General features: G+C 42.7%; 2 protein-coding genes and 1 long non-coding RNA gene across 10 annotated transcripts; all 3 read left to right on the top strand.

The window, feature by feature from the left end:
* The first annotated feature begins 1,036 nt into the window (after positions 1–1,036).
* LOC110368443 lies at positions 1,037–5,260 on the top strand. Of its 2 annotated transcripts, XR_004931194.1 has the most exons (3): positions 1,037–1,206; positions 3,527–3,586; positions 5,241–5,260. XR_004931194.1 is itself a non-coding variant. In XM_036137945.1 (2 exons), the coding sequence occupies exons 1-2, from the start codon at positions 1,164–1,166 to the stop codon at positions 4,897–4,899; spliced, it is 1,416 nt and encodes a 471-aa protein (XP_035993838.1). In that variant the 5' UTR covers positions 1,043–1,163; the 3' UTR covers positions 4,900–5,133. The 2 variants fall into 2 exon arrangements, 1 of the variants encoding a protein (XP_035993838.1); XM_036137945.1 differs by lacking the exon at positions 5,241–5,260 and having other exon boundaries at positions 1,043–1,206; positions 3,527–5,133.
* A 915-nt stretch (positions 5,261–6,175) lies between these two features.
* Positions 6,176–9,867, top strand: LOC110368442. Of its 7 annotated transcripts, none has more exons than XR_004931201.1 (7): positions 6,176–6,254; positions 6,594–7,013; positions 7,514–7,591; positions 7,699–8,260; positions 8,350–9,230; positions 9,318–9,508; positions 9,581–9,867. It is a non-coding gene; the product is annotated as an uncharacterized LOC110368442 (long non-coding RNA). The 7 variants fall into 7 exon arrangements; XR_004931196.1 differs by having other exon boundaries at positions 7,514–7,639; positions 9,581–9,866; XR_004931198.1 differs by lacking the exons at positions 6,176–6,254; positions 6,594–7,013 and having other exon boundaries at positions 7,470–7,639; positions 7,699–7,858; positions 8,037–8,260; positions 9,581–9,857.
* A 3,868-nt stretch (positions 9,868–13,735) lies between these two features.
* Positions 13,736–17,240, top strand: prdx1 (peroxiredoxin 1). The gene is made up of 6 exons (XM_012861008.3): positions 13,736–13,844; positions 15,122–15,238; positions 15,382–15,535; positions 15,642–15,764; positions 16,009–16,139; positions 16,682–17,240. Exons 2-6 carry the CDS (start codon positions 15,133–15,135, stop codon positions 16,762–16,764), a joined length of 597 nt encoding a protein of 198 aa, XP_012716462.1. The 5' UTR covers positions 13,736–13,844; positions 15,122–15,132; the 3' UTR covers positions 16,765–17,240.
* Positions 17,241–17,539: the final 299 nt, after the last annotated feature.

The raw sequence follows: 17,539 nt of genomic DNA, 5'->3' as shown, positions 1-17,539 counted from the left end.
TTTAGCGGATTCCTCCTGAAGTTACTGATGAACAGAAATGAAAAAACAGTTTTACTTACACGAACTGCTAAGGGTGGAGCATGCGAGAGTGTACCCGCACACCTGCTATTACAGCTACTACAGCTGCTATTACAGCGTTCAATTTCCTACGCTTGCAGGGAGACCACCATGTTGGCTTTGACATTTCGGCTCTCGATCCTTGCGCTGGGGGTGTGGCCCCCAGGTGAGACTTTAAAGGGGTGTGTTTAATTATCTTGTGAAGATTTATATTTAATATATATATATATATATATATATATATATATATAAGAGAGAGAGAGGGAGCCTGTAGAAATAGATCTAACAAATATATTTAGATATAATATTTCAGATTTATTTAACATTTATTTTTATCATTTCCCACTAAATGGGACAAAATACACTAAATGTGAAGAAAGTGAGAGTGAACATTTCTTGGTTTGATTTTTACATTCTGGACCCCACACACTACACGTGGGACTGAAAATATTGCATACTAAGCCACAGGTCAAGGTAAAGGGAAATAACACACCTGTAGCTTACCTCTGATGACCTCAAAGGTAGAAGCTACATTGCAAGTAAAAGGTTTAATAAAGTTAACTCAAAAACTGGCTTCCGGCTGGTTTTCAGACGCACCTGCAAACTCTTATTATCAAGGATAAGATGCTTCATGTGATCTGTACCTTCTAAGCTCCTAGGGGGTACAGGAGGGCCACTCTGAAGGCAACTTCTGAGAGTGCTAATAACGGCCATTATCAGGGTTGCTAACACTGGAAGTGTGATGCTCATGACTGAACTAGCGGGGATGGACCTGTTACTGCTGGTAAAGGTGCCCTGCACCAAGCTGATCAGCTGCTCCCTTCTTGTTAGGGCTGTCTTTACTTTTTACTTTGCTGCTGTAAATAAAGCTTTCAATAAAGCTTTATTTTAGTAGTCCACTTCTCTCACGCATGCACGTGCGCCTTGGTCCACGGTGGCCATGGAAACGGAACTGTGGAGTTAGAAGGCCTATAAAAGGCCTTCGCGTTCTTCAATGCTTCCTTCTACGCCTAGACTTTGGTCGGACGGAGAAACCTGAAGGAGCCTAAAAAGCCTCTGAAGGATTAAACTCGCTGAATAAGCCTATACTTCGACTACTTCTGAAGATGACTGCTGCCCGGAAGAAGCGCCTGGAGGACCAGTCGGACGGTAAGTGGAATTCTTCTACTGGTTTAATTAACAACTTGGTGCTAGAATGTTAATGCATATTTACTATATTTGGTATTTGTGTGCTATGTAAGAAATTTTGTCTGCTGTATAAAAACCCAGATAGTGTACGTTTTAACATAGTTTTTTTTTTTTAGGATTTAAGTGCTTTTTAGTAGACTGAATTTAGCTGGAAATGCCAGGAATGTTAAATATGGTGGAGACATTTGAAGGAAACTCTTCTCTGTGTTTTGCTATTTTGTGCTTTACCTGTTAGGTTGTTGACATTTGAGGAGAAATGTTTGAGATGTTAACAGTAGTGTAGGTTTTTAATTTAAAAAAACAAACAGCTATGATGATGGAAGAAATCTGTTTTGTTAAATTTGATGTCCAGGGCTTGAAAAACTAGATGGTGCTTGGCTAATTTTTTGAAAAATGCCTTGATAAACATTTTTGGTCTCCATGGATACAGCAGGTAAAGTACATTAAATAAGTATGAAACTTTAAAAACATTAGAAAGACAATGTGTTTCCAATAGCATCCTAAATTCTTATTTATTTATTTATTTATTATTATTAAGAAAGAGAATTTTGAGGTTCATTAAATGTTGTTGTTTTGAGATAATTTACTTTCTGACTAATTTGTTGGTTTACTGAAATTTGTTGGAAAAATATCAGGAATGCTAAATGTAGTTAATTGTCCTTTCCATTTCTGGAGCTGCAACATATTTCCAAGTTGTTTAGATTTTGCAGGAAGAGTCGGGGTTTGTTAATGGTGGTGACTGGAAAATCACTCCTTTTAGTTTGGGAGAATCGATTTTGCTGAATTTGATGTCTAGATTTTAGAAAAACAAGATGATGCCTAGCCTTAGCACACTTTTTGAAAGATGCAAAAAAAACAAAACAAGCAAACGCTTTGTCTCCATGGAGACGCTAATATTAAAAGAAGCATTTAGAACAATATGAGGTCTGAGCTTTTACCTGAGTGAATGCTGCTGGGTTGCTGAGTCTCTTACCTGACCTTTAGGTTGATGTAAAACATTTCATAATGCTACTAGAACCCATAAATGGCACAGAAAGAGTTAGAATAACAAGCTCTTTATATACAATATGGACCTGTTCTTTTGTTTTAATGTGTGAGTAAGCAAAGAGAAAAATGGTATAAGGAAAATAAATGTATTCCAATCTCTTATGTCTTCTTAACACATTTTCTACAAGAGCAATAAGCTTAAATAACCCCAGTAGCTAACTGTGATTCTCCAGGAGCACTCGCACTCGTAAGAATCTAACGGCCTTATCTCCAGACAAACTAATGAGCATTTCAACACTGGATCTAGATTTCTAAACCAGTGAAACACTTCTCTTTGTGTAGGAGGATTTTAGGAAAGATCACTTGTTTCGACCTAGTTCTTTAGATCGTTACTCTTTAAACACTCGGTTGTATAGATGTACATTTCTGCTCTAGGCAATATGTGTTAGTATGTAGGTCATTAATCATACTATAGGATTTAATGATGGGTGTCAGGTTGGCTTTGGCTGCGATTCTGAAAAATCAAGGAGTCTTAAATAGTTATATTCTATTAATAACTGCAGGAATAACCAAACCCATAGCAGACCTATTGTCACAATATTGGAAAAAAAGAAAAATGGAGCCTCTTTGGTCCATCATCCTGAGCTTTGCCTTTGTGACAGACAGTTTAATGAAGTCTGTTTCAATAATGAACGGCTGATGCGAGCGTAAAATGTGTGACAACCAACGCCTGTCGACCCTACGTCTTCAGTAGAAATACAATCAACCTGTTGGATCCTTTTATTTTATTCACACTAATGGTACAGTTCAGGATTCAAGGTGTTTTATCCGCCAATTAAAGTCCTCCTCCACACGGTCTAGAGCTGATATTAAACGTTCACCCAGTACTGATTAGTTCTACCAGCTTGTGAGAACGTGATGAAGCGTCTGCACTGACTGATTGGTAGCAAAGCTGAAGCTGCGGTTGTTTCTCTGACGGATTCATGTTCTCATGCAGCAAAAAAGGGCTTTCTCTTAGAAAGTTAGGAGCATTTGTTGTCATTCTCATTTTTATGCCAAAATATGTTTGATGGTTTTCTTGCTGTTTGGTTTTGTGTGGAGATGGGCTTTAAATAACAGTTCAGGCTATTATTGCCTAATCTCATGTGTCAGAGCAACGATATTATTTATGAAATCTGCTCAGAGCACACAAACATGTTCACATGATTAAGGTTTTTCTCTCTATTTCAGTTTTTACTCTCAACTTTCTGTGCAGAACTAGATGTTGAAGCTGTGTGTTTTGTGTTCCTCACAGCCCGCATCGTGGAGCGTCCAGCTGATGGATTCCCTCTGCGGATAGGTAACCTGGAGGAGGGTAATGATAAGAATGACTTTATTGTATCTTCACATTTTCCTGCTGAGTTCAGTTCTGGGGATGAAAGAGAGGACGATGATTATGAGTCAGATTGTAGTTTTAGCGCTCTAGTGTCTAGTGAAGAGTCAGGGCATTCTAGCTGGGACGCCGAGGAAGAAGACACTGGTGTTGTAGATGTGCCTCCACCAAAACGTAGGATTGTCCAGCAACTTCTTCCTAACTTCCGAATCTTGTGGGACATAGACGAGCCAGAAGAACCCCTGGAGCATGATGAAGACGCCAAACCTCGAGGGACCTCCCAGCGTCCATGCGTGCTTTACAGTTCTGAGGATGAGGATAAGGATGAGTCAGGTTGCAGTTGTAGCGTTCTTTCAGAAGCTGCTAGAGTTCAGGTGGTGTCTAGTGAAGAGTCAGGGCATTCTAGCTGGGATGCTGAGGAAGAAGATGCTGGTGTTGTAGATGTGCCTCCACCAAGACGTAAGATTGTCCAGCAACTTCTTCCTAACTTCCGAATCTTGTGGGACGTAGACGAGCCAGAAGAACCCCTGGAGCATTATGAAGACGGCAAACCTCGAGGGACCTCCCAGCGTCCATGCGTGCTTCATAGTTCTGAGGATGAGGGAGAGGATGAGGATGAGTCAGGTTGCAGTTGTAGTGTTCTTTTAGAAGCTGCTAGAGTTCAGGTGGTGTCTAGTAAAGAGTCAGGGCATTCTAGCTGGGATGCTGAGGGTAAAGATGCTGGTGTTGTAGAAGAGCCTCCTCCAAAACGTAAGATTGTCCAGCAACTTCTTCCTAACTTCCGAATCTTGTGGGACGTAGAAGAGCCAGAAGAACCCCTGGAGCACGAAGAAGACGCCAAACCTCGAAGGACCTCCCCATATGTGCTTCATATTTCTGAGGACGAGGGAGAGGATGTAGATTGTAGTTTTAGTGCTCTTCTGGAAGCTGCAGGTGTTCAGGTGGTGTCTGGTGAGGAGTCTGGGGATTCTGGCTGTTTTGAGGATGACCTGGCTTCTTTGGCTTGTCCAAAGAGGATGAATGCGGATGAGGGTCTTAGAGAGGAGCAGTCCCCTCAAGAGCCGACTCCGTCTTCATCTGGTGTTTGTGTTTCCAAGAAGAGGAGAAGGGAGGAAGGAGCTGAGGAGGAGGAGCGCTGCGTCAAGAAGACTAAGAAGAAGGTCCCCCAGGAGAAGCTAACCCTTGGAGAGGACTTTGAGGATCCGCAGCCTTCCACCTCTTGGGGTAGTACTTGGGGGAGCTCCTTAGCCTGGTGGTATAGACCAAAAAATGAGTCTGGCAGCGACTCTGATTAGTGTTGATCCCTGATGGCTCAAGGAGATCATTTCTTGATTGAGTCTTTGTTACAAAAGCTCATGTCTTTGTAGCAGGGCTGGTGATGCCCTATAGGTAGCGCCTTGCACCGGGGCTTTTCTGTAACTCAGTACAGGATTTTGTGTTTTAAATTCTAAAAAGTCTTTCAGGGTTGGTGATGCCCTCGGCAGCGCATTGCACCGGGGCTTTTCTGTAACTCAGTACAGGATATTGTGTTTTTAAATTCTAAAAAGTCTTTCAGGTCCGGTGATGCCCTCGGTAGCGCCTTGCACCGGGGCTTTTCTGTAACTCAGTGCAGGATTTTGTGTTTTTAAATGTTAAGGAGTCTTGCAGGGTTGGTGATGCCCTCCATAGCGCCTTGCATCGGGGCTACTGTGGGTGTGTGGCTGAAGGAAGATGCCGACGAGATCTACAGGGACTTCAACAGATGACCCTTATCTCAGCTGCAGACTTTAAAGGTGCATAGCTACGTTATGAAACTTTTTTATTTATACATCACTGATTACTTGAGTTAAGTTTTTATGAAAGATTATCACGTCCTGCTGGCGAATTAGTTCTTTTTTTTTCGAAGCATATAACGTGGCTATATACCTTTTAATGCAGTGTGAGGAACAGGTGAGTAAATGTTCAGAAAGTTCACCCTACAACCTCTAATTTAAACTAAAGCCAGTATTGTAGGCTGGCTGTGTTATTTTTTTCATTTAGGATTCTCTGGAGTACAGGAAGGTAAAACTCCCGTTGGTGATCCAGGGTTTCAGTGATGCACAGCGAGGAGCTTCCTAGGGACACTTGAACCCAGTGAAGATGAGCCAATGGGACAGGATGTGGAGGTCGTCCTTTTCTAGGCTAACTTAGCCCGATGATTTAAACCGGCCTTCAAGCTGTAATCAGGCCTGTTTTGGATCTGCTGACCAGCCGCCAGTGGGGGGCGCTGTATATAAGGAGGCTCTGCTACCTGTCTGTTTAGGTGACTGATGCGATTGCCCTTCCTGGCCTCTTCTGCGCTTTTGCAACGATCAGCAGCGTGCAAACAACAGACTGGGTGGTAGGTACATGGTGTCTGTCTGCACGGCGGCTGTAGAGCTGGGCTGGCTTAATCAAAGCTGTTTGTCCACGTAGAAACAGTGGTGTGCTGAGGTGTGACCTTTATCTCTCCTCCATGGGTGATGAGAACATGATGGAGGTGTGTACCGTGCTCATCTCAGTGTTGGTGGCTTTTGGACCTTCTCATCTGAGCTGTCTGCACGGCAGACGTTCCTGACCTGCGGTGCCACCTGTTGCTGCTGGCTCAGGAAGCGCTCCTCTTCTGTCCAGCTGGAGGAAGTCAGCGGCTCTGGTATGTAGAAGCTGCCTGTTTTCTTCAGCACTTGGCTCTAAATTTAAACTGGTAAAAAAAAAAAAAGGTGTTACTTTCTAGAAATTGTAGCTGCTGCTGCTCTGCAGGACGTCCTGCTGCTTTTCTTCGTTTCTTGGTGGTTTAGTATGCTGTTTATTTTGACTAAATGTTATATTTGGTTCCTTGGTATGTTATTTCAGATTGTTTTAGTTAATGTGATAAATAATTCAGTTGATTAAATTCAGGTTGATGCAAAATGAAAGTTTTTCTTCTGGTTGTGTGGAACCCCCTGATCTCCTTCCCTCTGCATCATTCCCTGTGGCTCTTTCTCTTCCCCAGAGGCGGAGGCCCCCCACCTCACCTTCCTCCAAGGTTGCCGCTGCTAACTCATTAAAAAACACGACAGCGATGGACGTGAACACTCAGCGTTCGGCCATCAGAGGAGACGTCTGTGTCTTACTGAGGCCTTGAAGCAACAAGCCCCTCATACTTGGTCGCGGTTACGTACTCACTTAAAATCAGACATTACTGTGTGTTGGTACCTAAACGCATCATTGTGTTACCAAGTGAGGGAAGGAGTGGCTCATTTTCCATGCCGACCTGAACACAGCATCACATACACAAGAGCGTAATGAGGTCAGTAGCAGCTGGTCCAGTCAACAAAGCTAGCATGACTGATAGAAAGCAGCTAGAACCTGGAGGATAGCAGCCCTTGAGGACTTTGAACACCACTGCTCTACAGCCATCACCACATTTAAGGTAGTTTCTGGTTTCCAGGCTCCTCCCAGGTCCTCTGCATCTGCAGGATGTTGGCTTGTTCTCTTTGTTCAGCCTCCTTCTTCTCAGAGTCCCCTTTTGGTTTCATGGTTTTCCTTTCTCTAGCCTCTTGACTGCCTGTGAGCCCGAGGTTCTGTTAGTGGTTCTGTGTCTCTTTTGAGGACTTTGACATCTGTTCCGTTCTCCTGGTGTGTTCTAGCGTTGGTCTGCTGGTTACTGTAGTGGTTGGTCATCGGTGGCATTCAGCTAGAAAAGCTCCCAGACCACCATCCCTTGCCTATGTGTCTGATTTGTGTAGCTTGTCAGGTATTGCTCTTCAGCGCTGCTTTCCTCCTCTAGACTGATGTGGGCTGCTGCTGAGGAGGAGGAGGAGGAGGAGGAGGAGGAGGAGGAGGAGGAGGAGGAGGAGGATGATGATGATGATGATGATCTCTGAAGTTCTTCCAGGACTCACTGCAGCAAGAATGAAACCATTGTTGCAGAATCTTCTTAGCTGGGGAGTGGAAAGCATCAATGAGCTCCGATATGTGGAGGGAGCTCCAGGAGTGGACCTCGCTGATGTACTGACACACATCCACATCTGAACACTTCTTCACCAACTAAAACAGGTACTGTCCATTTTTACATAGTTGTGTTATTTAACACAAACCCTTAATGATTTGTGAAGCCTCCTAAAACCTCCAGTCGTCTTGTGTGATCCTGGACACCCAAGTTACCACAACATCTCCATGGACTCAGGACTTCAGGACCAGACTCTGCAGACCTCTGATCATCCCAGGATGATCCACCTTCAGCTCCACCAGTCAGGAGGAGGAAGATGAGAAAAGGTCAAACTTTCTGTCTACACATCCACAGAACTATACTTTTTAAGCTAAGCTACAAAGACGAGCTGAGCTTTAAAAGCTGTGTCAGACTTTGTGGCACAGGGAGGCTCTGCTCCTCATCATCCTCATAGAAATCCTCCAGCAGCCCTTCATGTCTTACCCTTTCACCTTTCTCCCTCAGCGCCGTTGTGGAACCAGATCCCAGGAGAACCACTCTTCAGCTGTATCAATAATTGTTCCAAGGATCTTCTGTTGTCCGTAGTCGTCATGATCCTGAGCACGTGTTGCTACCTGCAGACTGGCGGAATCAGCTTGGAGGGTGCGGCTCATGGCGCCTTCATGATGCTGTGGTGGATATAAGGGGCGCTGAGACGGTCCAACTTGGCCTGATGCTCAACCTCTCTGGTAGTGCAAAGTCAATATTAGTACTTCTAGTCTAGTCTTCTTTGAGTTGATTTAGCAGAGTTCACACATTTAGCTCCTCTTTCCTCCAGGATGCTGCCTGCTAGCGGCCCGTTCACCTGACCAGGATTTCTCTGGGTCTGATCGCCTCAGTCCGCTCAGACTTTATGGTCCTCCATCCACGGTCGTCTCCAAACTGCCCCCTCCTCCCTCCTGCCCGCTGTCCAACCCTCCACTCCGGGAAGTCCACCTCCCAGCTACCGGGAACCTCCACTCCCTCAGTTCATCTGCCGTCTCATCACGGTAAGCCCTCCTCCTCTCAGCAAGCACCTGCTGGCCTTTCCTCATCCACCAACTAAGCTGTCATTGTGTCTTCACACCGAACGCATTTCTAATGTGGCCACGTTTGAAACGCGTATTGCCAGCAATTGGCTCAGCGGGCGACCAGCCAAAAATACAGCAGTAACAATGGCGCCATCTAGTGACGCTTTCACTTCCTGCCACTGCTGTCTCCTCACTCACTCTTCAGGTTCGGTCCTTTCTAGACTTGTCTCGTTCGTAATAATAACCTCACAGCCACACCTAGCTCCTGATTGGTTGTCGCAACGCAACAACACACCAACTGTCGCTTCACATCCACCGTAGGTGTCGTGTCGCTGTGGCTTCACTGTTCGACACCAAAATGGCGACACGTCTGCTGTGTCGCTTTCCGTCGCATCGCTCCTGTGTTGCACCTGTACATGGGGATAACATGTAGATCTGTCGCTTGAGCCACCACATTCGCATTCGGTGTGAACACACCTTCAGGGTGTGGGTTGTGCTGCTCCGTTCCTTTCCTCAGGTGGCCACTGGAGGGCAGAGCTGAGATCAGTTTGAGCGATGCTGACTCAGCACACCTGGCTCTCATCATCATCAGCGGTGCATCTGAGGAGCTGGCTGCTGATCCTCTGACCCCTGGGTGTCCTCCTCTGTGGTACATCAAGCCATTCTGAATCATCCCCATGTTTCCTCCCATGATCATCGCCTTTGTATTTCCTGTGCTCTCTGCTCCTCTTTAAAGGTGCCTTCAAAGAAGATTTCTGGACTTACCTGGCTCTCCGTCAGATGGCAGTCATCTGGTTACCTCTTCTACGATCAGAGGATCGTAGAAGAGGTAACCGCCTTGAATCGAACCTGTTCGCCCATTTTTAGTCTTCACCGGACGCTCTGTGCTCACGACCCGGAAACAGACCGCCACTTCCAACTCAAACGGTAAACAGCTCCTGATCATTCACTTTACCTCCCGCTTTGCTCAGTACACTTATCTCTGCTTCATCTCCACAGTGAGTTCCTGGTTCCCCGAGCTGACCTTCATCCCAGCAGATCCCACACACCATGCACTGACTCTAATAAACTGTTCACCTTTCTGCTGTAACCTGAGAGTCTGTCTTGCATTTGAGTCAAAAGCTTAAAAAACATGAGGATACCTGCAATCATGTTAGTTGTTGCCCGCACAACTTGGACATCTGTGCCTATATTAATGAAGAATCATAAGACTAAAAGTAGTAGTGGTGACATTTTAGTTGTTTCCTCCGCTCTTTAGGTGGTGGTGGAACAGAGAGAGAGCTGATCCACCACAGGAACAGTGGAGGAGATGAGCAGATACATTTCTTTAGCAATCAGACTATTGTTATGGTAAATAACTTGTACCTGGGACTACCAAAGCGCTTTCCACTACAGTTTAGTCATTCACCCATTCACAGGCTGATGGTGGTTAGCTATGTTAGTAGCTATAGCTGCCCTGGGGCAGAGGTGAGGCTGCCATACACCGGCACCACCAGGCCCTCTTACCACCACCAGCAGGCAATGTGGGTGAAGTGCCTTGCCCAAGGACACAACGACAGAGACAGTCAGAGCGGGGATCGACCCAGCAACCCACCAATTGCAGGACAAACTCCCTAATCTACTCCACCGTCACCCAATTGTTGTTATCTTGTTGTGTAGATAAGAAACGTTATCATCCCCAAAGGAGGAAATGAATTAGTTTGAGCATTCTGCCAGGTTTAATCTGGTAACGCCATTTTACTGAAGATAAATTAATAGGTAAAATATCGATTAATCATGAATAAAAAATTCAGAAATGAACAAAGAATATAGTGCAGATGATTCATTTTTATATTTATAGAAAAACTCAATAAACATTTTAGAATAAATGAATTTGCAGAAAACTAGCAGGCTTAGGCTATAAAGAGATTTCCCAAGCGTAGAACATCTCACAGAGCTCTGTTCAATCCATCATCCAGAAATGGAAAGACTATGGCCCAACTGTAAACCCACCAAGACAAGGCCGTCCACCTAAACTTACAGGCAGAACAAGGAGAGCACTGATCAGAGATGCAGCCAAGAGGCCCATTGTGACTCTGGAGGGACTGCAGAGATCCACTGCTCAGGTGGAGGAATCTGTCCACAGGACAACTGTTAGTTGTGCTTCTGGACAAATGTGGACTTTATGGAAAAGTGGCAAGAAGAACGCCATTATTAAGAAGAAACCCATAACAAGTCTTGTTTGCCAGAAGCCATGTTGGGGACACAGCAAACGTGGAAGAAGGTGCTTTGGTCAGACGTGACCAGAATTTCACTTTTTGGACTAAAATGCAAAACGCTGTGTGGCGGAGAAGTTACACAGCACATCACTCTGAACACACCGTCCCCACTGCCAGATATGGTGGTGGCAGCATCATGCTCTGGGGGGGATCTTCAGCAGGGACAGGGAAGATGGTCAGAGTTGATGCGAAGATAGATGGAGCCAGATGCAGGGCAATCTTGGAAGAAAACCTGTTCTAATGTTCTCTCAGCTGGAAAAAGTATTTTTGTGAAAAAAAATGTTTAAAGGGGAAAACAGTTGATTATTGTTGTTTAAGTGCAAAATAAACACTGTTGTGAAGATAACAAAATAAGATTACATCATTATATAGAAATTTTAATAAATAACTGTATATTTTATAGGGGTCTCTACTTGTTTCACATGACTAAATCCTTTTATTATGAAGAAAAGATAAGAAATTCCGTTTTTGTCCCATAAAGCAGAAATTCATGCGTAACAGTGACAAAGACACAGAGTTACACACAATTAATTGTAATGGGGTGGGAAACAAGCTAAAGCTAAAGTTAGTTTTAAAGCAACATAGGATGAACTTTATCAGAAATGTCAAAATAAAAGTAAAAATAAATACCAGAGTCAGTTTTGCACCATTATTTATAATATGGCAAGCTCAGGCAAAAAAAGATGACATTCAAGTAAAGCAGTGGAAAAGCTCCAGTCTGTTTTCAGTATTTGAGATGGTATGCAACATGCATGATAGTACAGCAGCATGAAGAATAAAACATCACAGCTGGGGCCCTATAGCAATATCCTGTCATCTCTGTGTGTTACAGAAGGAAACACAAACGAAGGGAACTGCTTTAATTCTCTAACCTTGGAAGAAGCGTATCACTTTTCTACCAGTTTTACAGCTGCCCGATATATCTGTGATGCTCCAACTTTATTGTTGCTCTTCAGGGTTCATTGAAACCAGGACAATGGCCCTCCACAAGGGGCCCTTCAAACATCCAGCAGCTTCAGAATCAGCCGTTGAGCACAATTACGGGGATATTGTGAGACGGGAGATGAACAGAGGACAGTGTTTGATCATGTGCCTGCAGCGGTGCATCTAAAAGGAGCTTATTATGTGTCCCCCCTCTTATCTGGCCCTTGATGTGATGCTATAGCAACAGTGTGCAAATACGTCGATCGGTGACGAGAGAGAATAGATGAAGGGTGAGGGGGGCTGCTTGAGTAGAGGAAAACTCCTATTTCCCCACAGGTAGCATGAACTGATATTAACCTGACTCTCACCAGATGGATTTTGTTCCGCAGAGCTCAACACAATACAATTCAATAACAAGATAGGATGTGGCATTCAGTGCAATATGCACTACTCCTGATATGTTCTACTACTTTATAATTTCACACATAGCATCTGTGTGGCTATGTATATAGCCACACAGATGCTATATATATAATATATATATATATATATATATATATATATATATATATATATATATATATATATATATATATATAAATATATATATATATAATATATATATAGATCTAAACATCAGGCCAGCTATAGCTCATGCAGATGTCAGCAGGATTTGTGCTCAAGTTTGAACAAAAGGGAGAGGTTTATGCCCCGGGTGTCGTAAGATTCACGTCTATTTGAAGAATTGTATGAAACCAGGATATAAACCCGATCTGGAGCTGCTACAGGCTCATATCTTATAAAGGCAGGCCAAATAGCATGCACATGTCCTTAAAACAAAGACAATAGTCTGTTTAACTTCCTTTTTCACTAACCACCAAAAATTGCCTCCATTGTAAAAAGTATGTAGACAGTGTGTGCTGTCACTTAGCTTAGTCACTGAGTTAATACAACAGTGGTACAAGTGAGGAGGAAATGAGAAAGGAAAATGCCTTTTGAAGCCAACTGATTAAAAGTACACAATGTCGCAATAACAGTTTAAAGAAAGCAGGAAGTTTCAGCTTCAGTATATTTTATGATCCCTCAATGACGATGGGAACAGGCTCGGTCTGGCCCCTCTTCCACAAATATAAATCTCCAACAGAGTGGGGTCTGGCCCATTCCCAGGAGCTGAATGTTGGCGTGCTTTGTCCATTCTAAAAAATATGTTTTGGATCATTGTCCAGTTGGAACAGTCAATTAGCTCCAAAACCTTTACACATCCATTGGATCACCTTTTAAAGTTTTGAAGGTAATCCATTGTTATTCTGTCCACCTTGTAGAATGCAATGCTGCTGCTGACAGTGAAACCGTCCCACAGTGTTATGCTGCCACCACCATGCTTAAGAGTTAGTACAGGTTAACTTTCACTCCTCCAAACATATTTTATGTCACTGTAGCCTATACAATAGCCTATAATGCTTGAGATATTGTCTCTGTTTAATAAAGCACCATTCACATATATACAGTGAGAAAAACAAACTTCTGCTTGCCATTAGATATGGACCCATGACATTACAGTGAGTCTCTTGACTCTCGTACAGTGTTGAAGCTGATTCACTTAAGGAATATGAGGATTATTTTTACTGCCAGTTCATGGTGATAAAGGAATACTATATGGAAAGGGGTTGAGTCATATGACAACCTCATGACCATTTCCTTGTTGTCTATCTGGAGGTATGGACCTCAAAAAATTGTTATAAATGATATAGATTTTTACAATGACAAATGACAACAGCCCTTAAAATATATAACAGTTATTAAACACTTCCTTTAATTGTTTCCCCGACGTCTTCCTCCACCGCTCTGATTTTCAGTAACACCATAGTCCTTACATTCCAGGAAAGGGGGTTTGGAAAGTGCAAAGTCATGCTACATCGTGGCCTGGTTGGAGAAGAAGAGAACTGAGAGGAGATCTGTTCACGTTGTTAGGTACAATTATCGCGAGACGTCGTCCTGCTATAAATCATCCAGTCGCGAGCCAGCAGCGCTGTCTTAAACATTCTGCACGGCTGTGGAAACGAGGTGAAAGCACACTAAAGGTAGGCGTTTGAAATGCATATGAAGTTTTTGTTCCCCCTCGTTGCTGTTGTTTGAGATTAGTTTTTGTTGTTTAAAGCGTTCAGATTCGCAGCTAAGGTCAGGAAGTTTGCATTTGTGAATGTGAAGCGTTCAACAAGTCTTTGTTTTTAAATAAAAAAAACTAGGCTCGCCTGTAAAGCCAGTGTGTGGCAAGAGTTATAGCTTTCCTTTTTTTTTTTTTTTTTTTTTTTTTTTACATTACTGTCGTTAGTGAGGTAAATCTCGCATTTCGTTAAGTAAAAACGTTTTCTTCCCATTAGCACAACGGGATGTTGTCGACGAAGGGACGCTGGGAAGGAAAAAAAAATAATCACTTTTTTTTTTCTTTGTATTTATTCATATGCGGAAACACCTGTGAACCGAGAGGAGAAGTGCTCCATGTTTCGAAAGCTATCTGCTGGTTTCTAGCCAGACTGCACATCATAGCCTGTGCGATTAAATGTATATAATCGCATAGTTATTGTCTGCAGCATTTAGTTATCAGCGAGCAATCAGATTAGTATTTTAGCAATACAACTAGGTCATTAAGTAATTACTTCTAATGCCTCACAAGTACAGAACGATGTGGGACAGACGTAAAAACCCACTTAAAGTCTGTTAGTGGTGACGTTTGAAGTAAACTCATATTTTAAAAGCGTCTTTCACATCTTAAACATAACCAAGCTGAAGTGTTATGTCAGGGATGAGAAAACTACTTGTTAAAAATACAGCTCTCATTTCTAAAGGAGATTGCTCAACTAACTTCCATTATCTCACCGGGTTTCTGCTGAGCCACCAAGAGTCTTGAATTGGATTTTAACCATTTTCCAGGTGCGGATAAAAAATGGAGCAGGATGTGAAAATACCTGTATAACCTGCATTCTCACCCTGTCCCTTTCTCTAAGCGTTTAATCCATCCGTCCATGGCAGGGAGTCAACTTCTGTATTTACAGTTCAGAAGAAGCAAGAAAAAGATGTTGAGCGCTGACAAGTCTGGAAAATTATCAAACGGAGTTGAAAAATAAGTAGGGAGGCACAAAGTGAGATAAGATGGTAGTAGGGCTATGAGATCTAAATGAATTGCACGTTTTCACAGATTTTGCAAACACACTTCTCATTTCATGAGTTGTTTAAAAAAAGAAAAAAAATGAGCAACTGGGCTGGTGTTTATATTAGACGTTCCTTTCCTAGAATAAACACGCAGCTGTAACTTTTATAAGGGGTCGTATGTGACACTCCTCTTCCTCCTGTGATCCAGTCTGACTGAAGATGGCTGCAGGCAACGCAAAAATTGGGAAGCTGGCTCCGGACTTCTTGGCTAAAGCGGTGATGCCAGACGGCCAGTTCAAGGACCTGAAGCTGTCGGATTACAGAGGTAAAACTGCTCCACCTGTGCTTCAAGCTTTGCTGTGTGCAGGATATTGACTTTTAATAGGTGCTGGCTAGACGTGCAGATGTTGAGTGGAATGGATCTGAAAGGGACAAAAATATTCTTGTTTATATCTCCTCTGGTTGCAGGAAAGTACGTCGTCTTTTTCTTCTATCCGCTGGACTTCACGTTCGTGTGTCCAACTGAGATCATCGCTTTTAGTGACGCTGCTGACGAATTCAGGAAGATTGGCTGTGAAGTTATCGCCGCCTCTGTGGACTCTCACTTCTCCCACTTTGCATGGTAACATGCAACAACTGACATTATTAATTTCTCAGTGATGTGCTATCTCCTTTTTTATTTAGATTATTAAAAAAATGCTTAATTTTCCTATCTTGTGGTCTTCAAGGACCAACACACCACGTAAGCAGGGCGGTCTGGGTGCCATGAAGATCCCGCTGGTGTCGGACACACGTCGCACCATCTCCACTGACTACGGTGTCCTGAAGGAGGACGAAGGCATCGCCTACAGGTGGGCTGACATGGAGGTGCACCAGATTTAAAAAATTGTTGGAGGCCATAACAGACTTCTCTGCTTTCATCTGCATTTATTTTCTGGTCGCGTTTGAGCTCACTTTGATTGTTTAAAACTGGATTTCAGTTGGACCCAGTTTGTCTGGTAGAAGTGCTTTGAGGTGGCTTCTGTGGTAATTTGGTGTATCAAACGAATTTAATTCATCCTAAAATCCACAAAACATCTACTTCCTGTATTTTAGGGGTCTGTTCATCATTGACGACAAGGGCATCCTGAGACAAATCACCATTAATGATCTCCCGGTCGGACGCTCTGTAGAGGAGACCTTGCGTTTGGTCCAAGCGTTTCAGTTCACAGACAAACACGGAGAAGGTTGGTCTCTGGCTGTTTGCCACTCTGTTTTGAATGTTACCTGCATCCTTCTTGGTAGGGCTGGGTGATGAATCGATTTTTTTTTTTTTTTTTTTTTTCAATTTACGAATTTTAAGATTTAGATTTTGGAAAATTTAGATTTTATTTTGGGCTTCAATGAAAACAGCATGCAAACTTAAATTTAACTGTATTTTTTTAAGTTAGTTTGAAGTTATATAAGTGAAGTTGTGTAGCAGCAAACATTTAGTTATATTTTCATTGTCTACTACGGCTACCATCTTGTTTTACAAGCATGTTTCACAGCTTGTATTTAGCTACACTTTGAATACAGGTCAACTCCCAGATGAAATGATTGACATGAAAGCAAGTTTTTAAAATCTCTTTATCTTTTTGTGAAACAAAAAGGAGGAAAATAAATCTGTTAATTGGATTTGGCATAAGATTGGGAGATTTTATTTTTAAGCTATACCGCACAGCCCTGCTTCTAGGACCTATATTTTCTTATCTGTGGGCCGAGAATCATTACATGCTTATCTTTTCAGTCTGTCCAGCCGGCTGGAAACCAGGAAGTGACACCATCAAGCCGGATGTCCAGAAAAGCAAAGATTTCTTCTCCAAGCAGTAATAAACTCAGGACCACAGTCACCGCCTGCTCTAGGAGATCGCATTTTGTGATAACATTTTGAATAATGTTAGAGCCAGAGCTTTGTGTCGTCATCCCCTGTATGTCATTTCTGTGTAAATGGTGCCCCAGGACCAAAGTACAGTAATCATGTTGTGGTAGCTATCGTCTGCTGTAGTCATTATTTGTCTGTGCGGCCGATCATGTCACTGTTTTTTTTTCTTATTGGTACAAGAGGACCTCACAAACACTTTCAAAGGAGCAAAGGCAGACTACCTGTGCTCGAAATGATGTGTATGATTGTTTTTTTTTTTTTTTTTGTTTTTCCTCTGTGCATTGAACAAAGGGTTATTTCATGGGAATAAATAATGCTTTTTACATTTACAGTGATGTTGTCTTTCAATAATAAAACACAATCTGTTTCTGAAAGTATTTAACAGTACCACTTGAATATAAATAAAATGAGGGATCTTCTTGAATTTTTTTTTTCCAATAGTCATTTGTAAAGATAATTCAACTGATAAAAGTATTTTCCTGTTCAACCATAGCTGGTATTCTGTATGTTTACCCAGCATGTATTAGAACAGATTTTTAAAGAAATCGGCTCTAACGAAGTGGGGGAGTAAACTTCAAGGTTATTTTTGGTTAGACCAAGCAAGAAGGTTAATGTTTAATCCATTCAATAATCAGGTAAGAGCTCCCCTCATTGACTGTAGGTTTGTTAAAATCGAGAACAAATGTTCATGAATCTAAATGCTACAGGCGGAGGGTGCACCTC

This window comes from Fundulus heteroclitus, chromosome 6, assembly GCF_011125445.2.
Source record: "Fundulus heteroclitus isolate FHET01 chromosome 6, MU-UCD_Fhet_4.1, whole genome shotgun sequence".
Lineage (NCBI taxonomy): Eukaryota > Metazoa > Chordata > Actinopteri > Cyprinodontiformes > Fundulidae > Fundulus > Fundulus heteroclitus.
The sequence above is the reverse complement of the archived record's forward strand: the minus strand, read 5'-3'. Positions and strand labels throughout refer to the sequence as shown.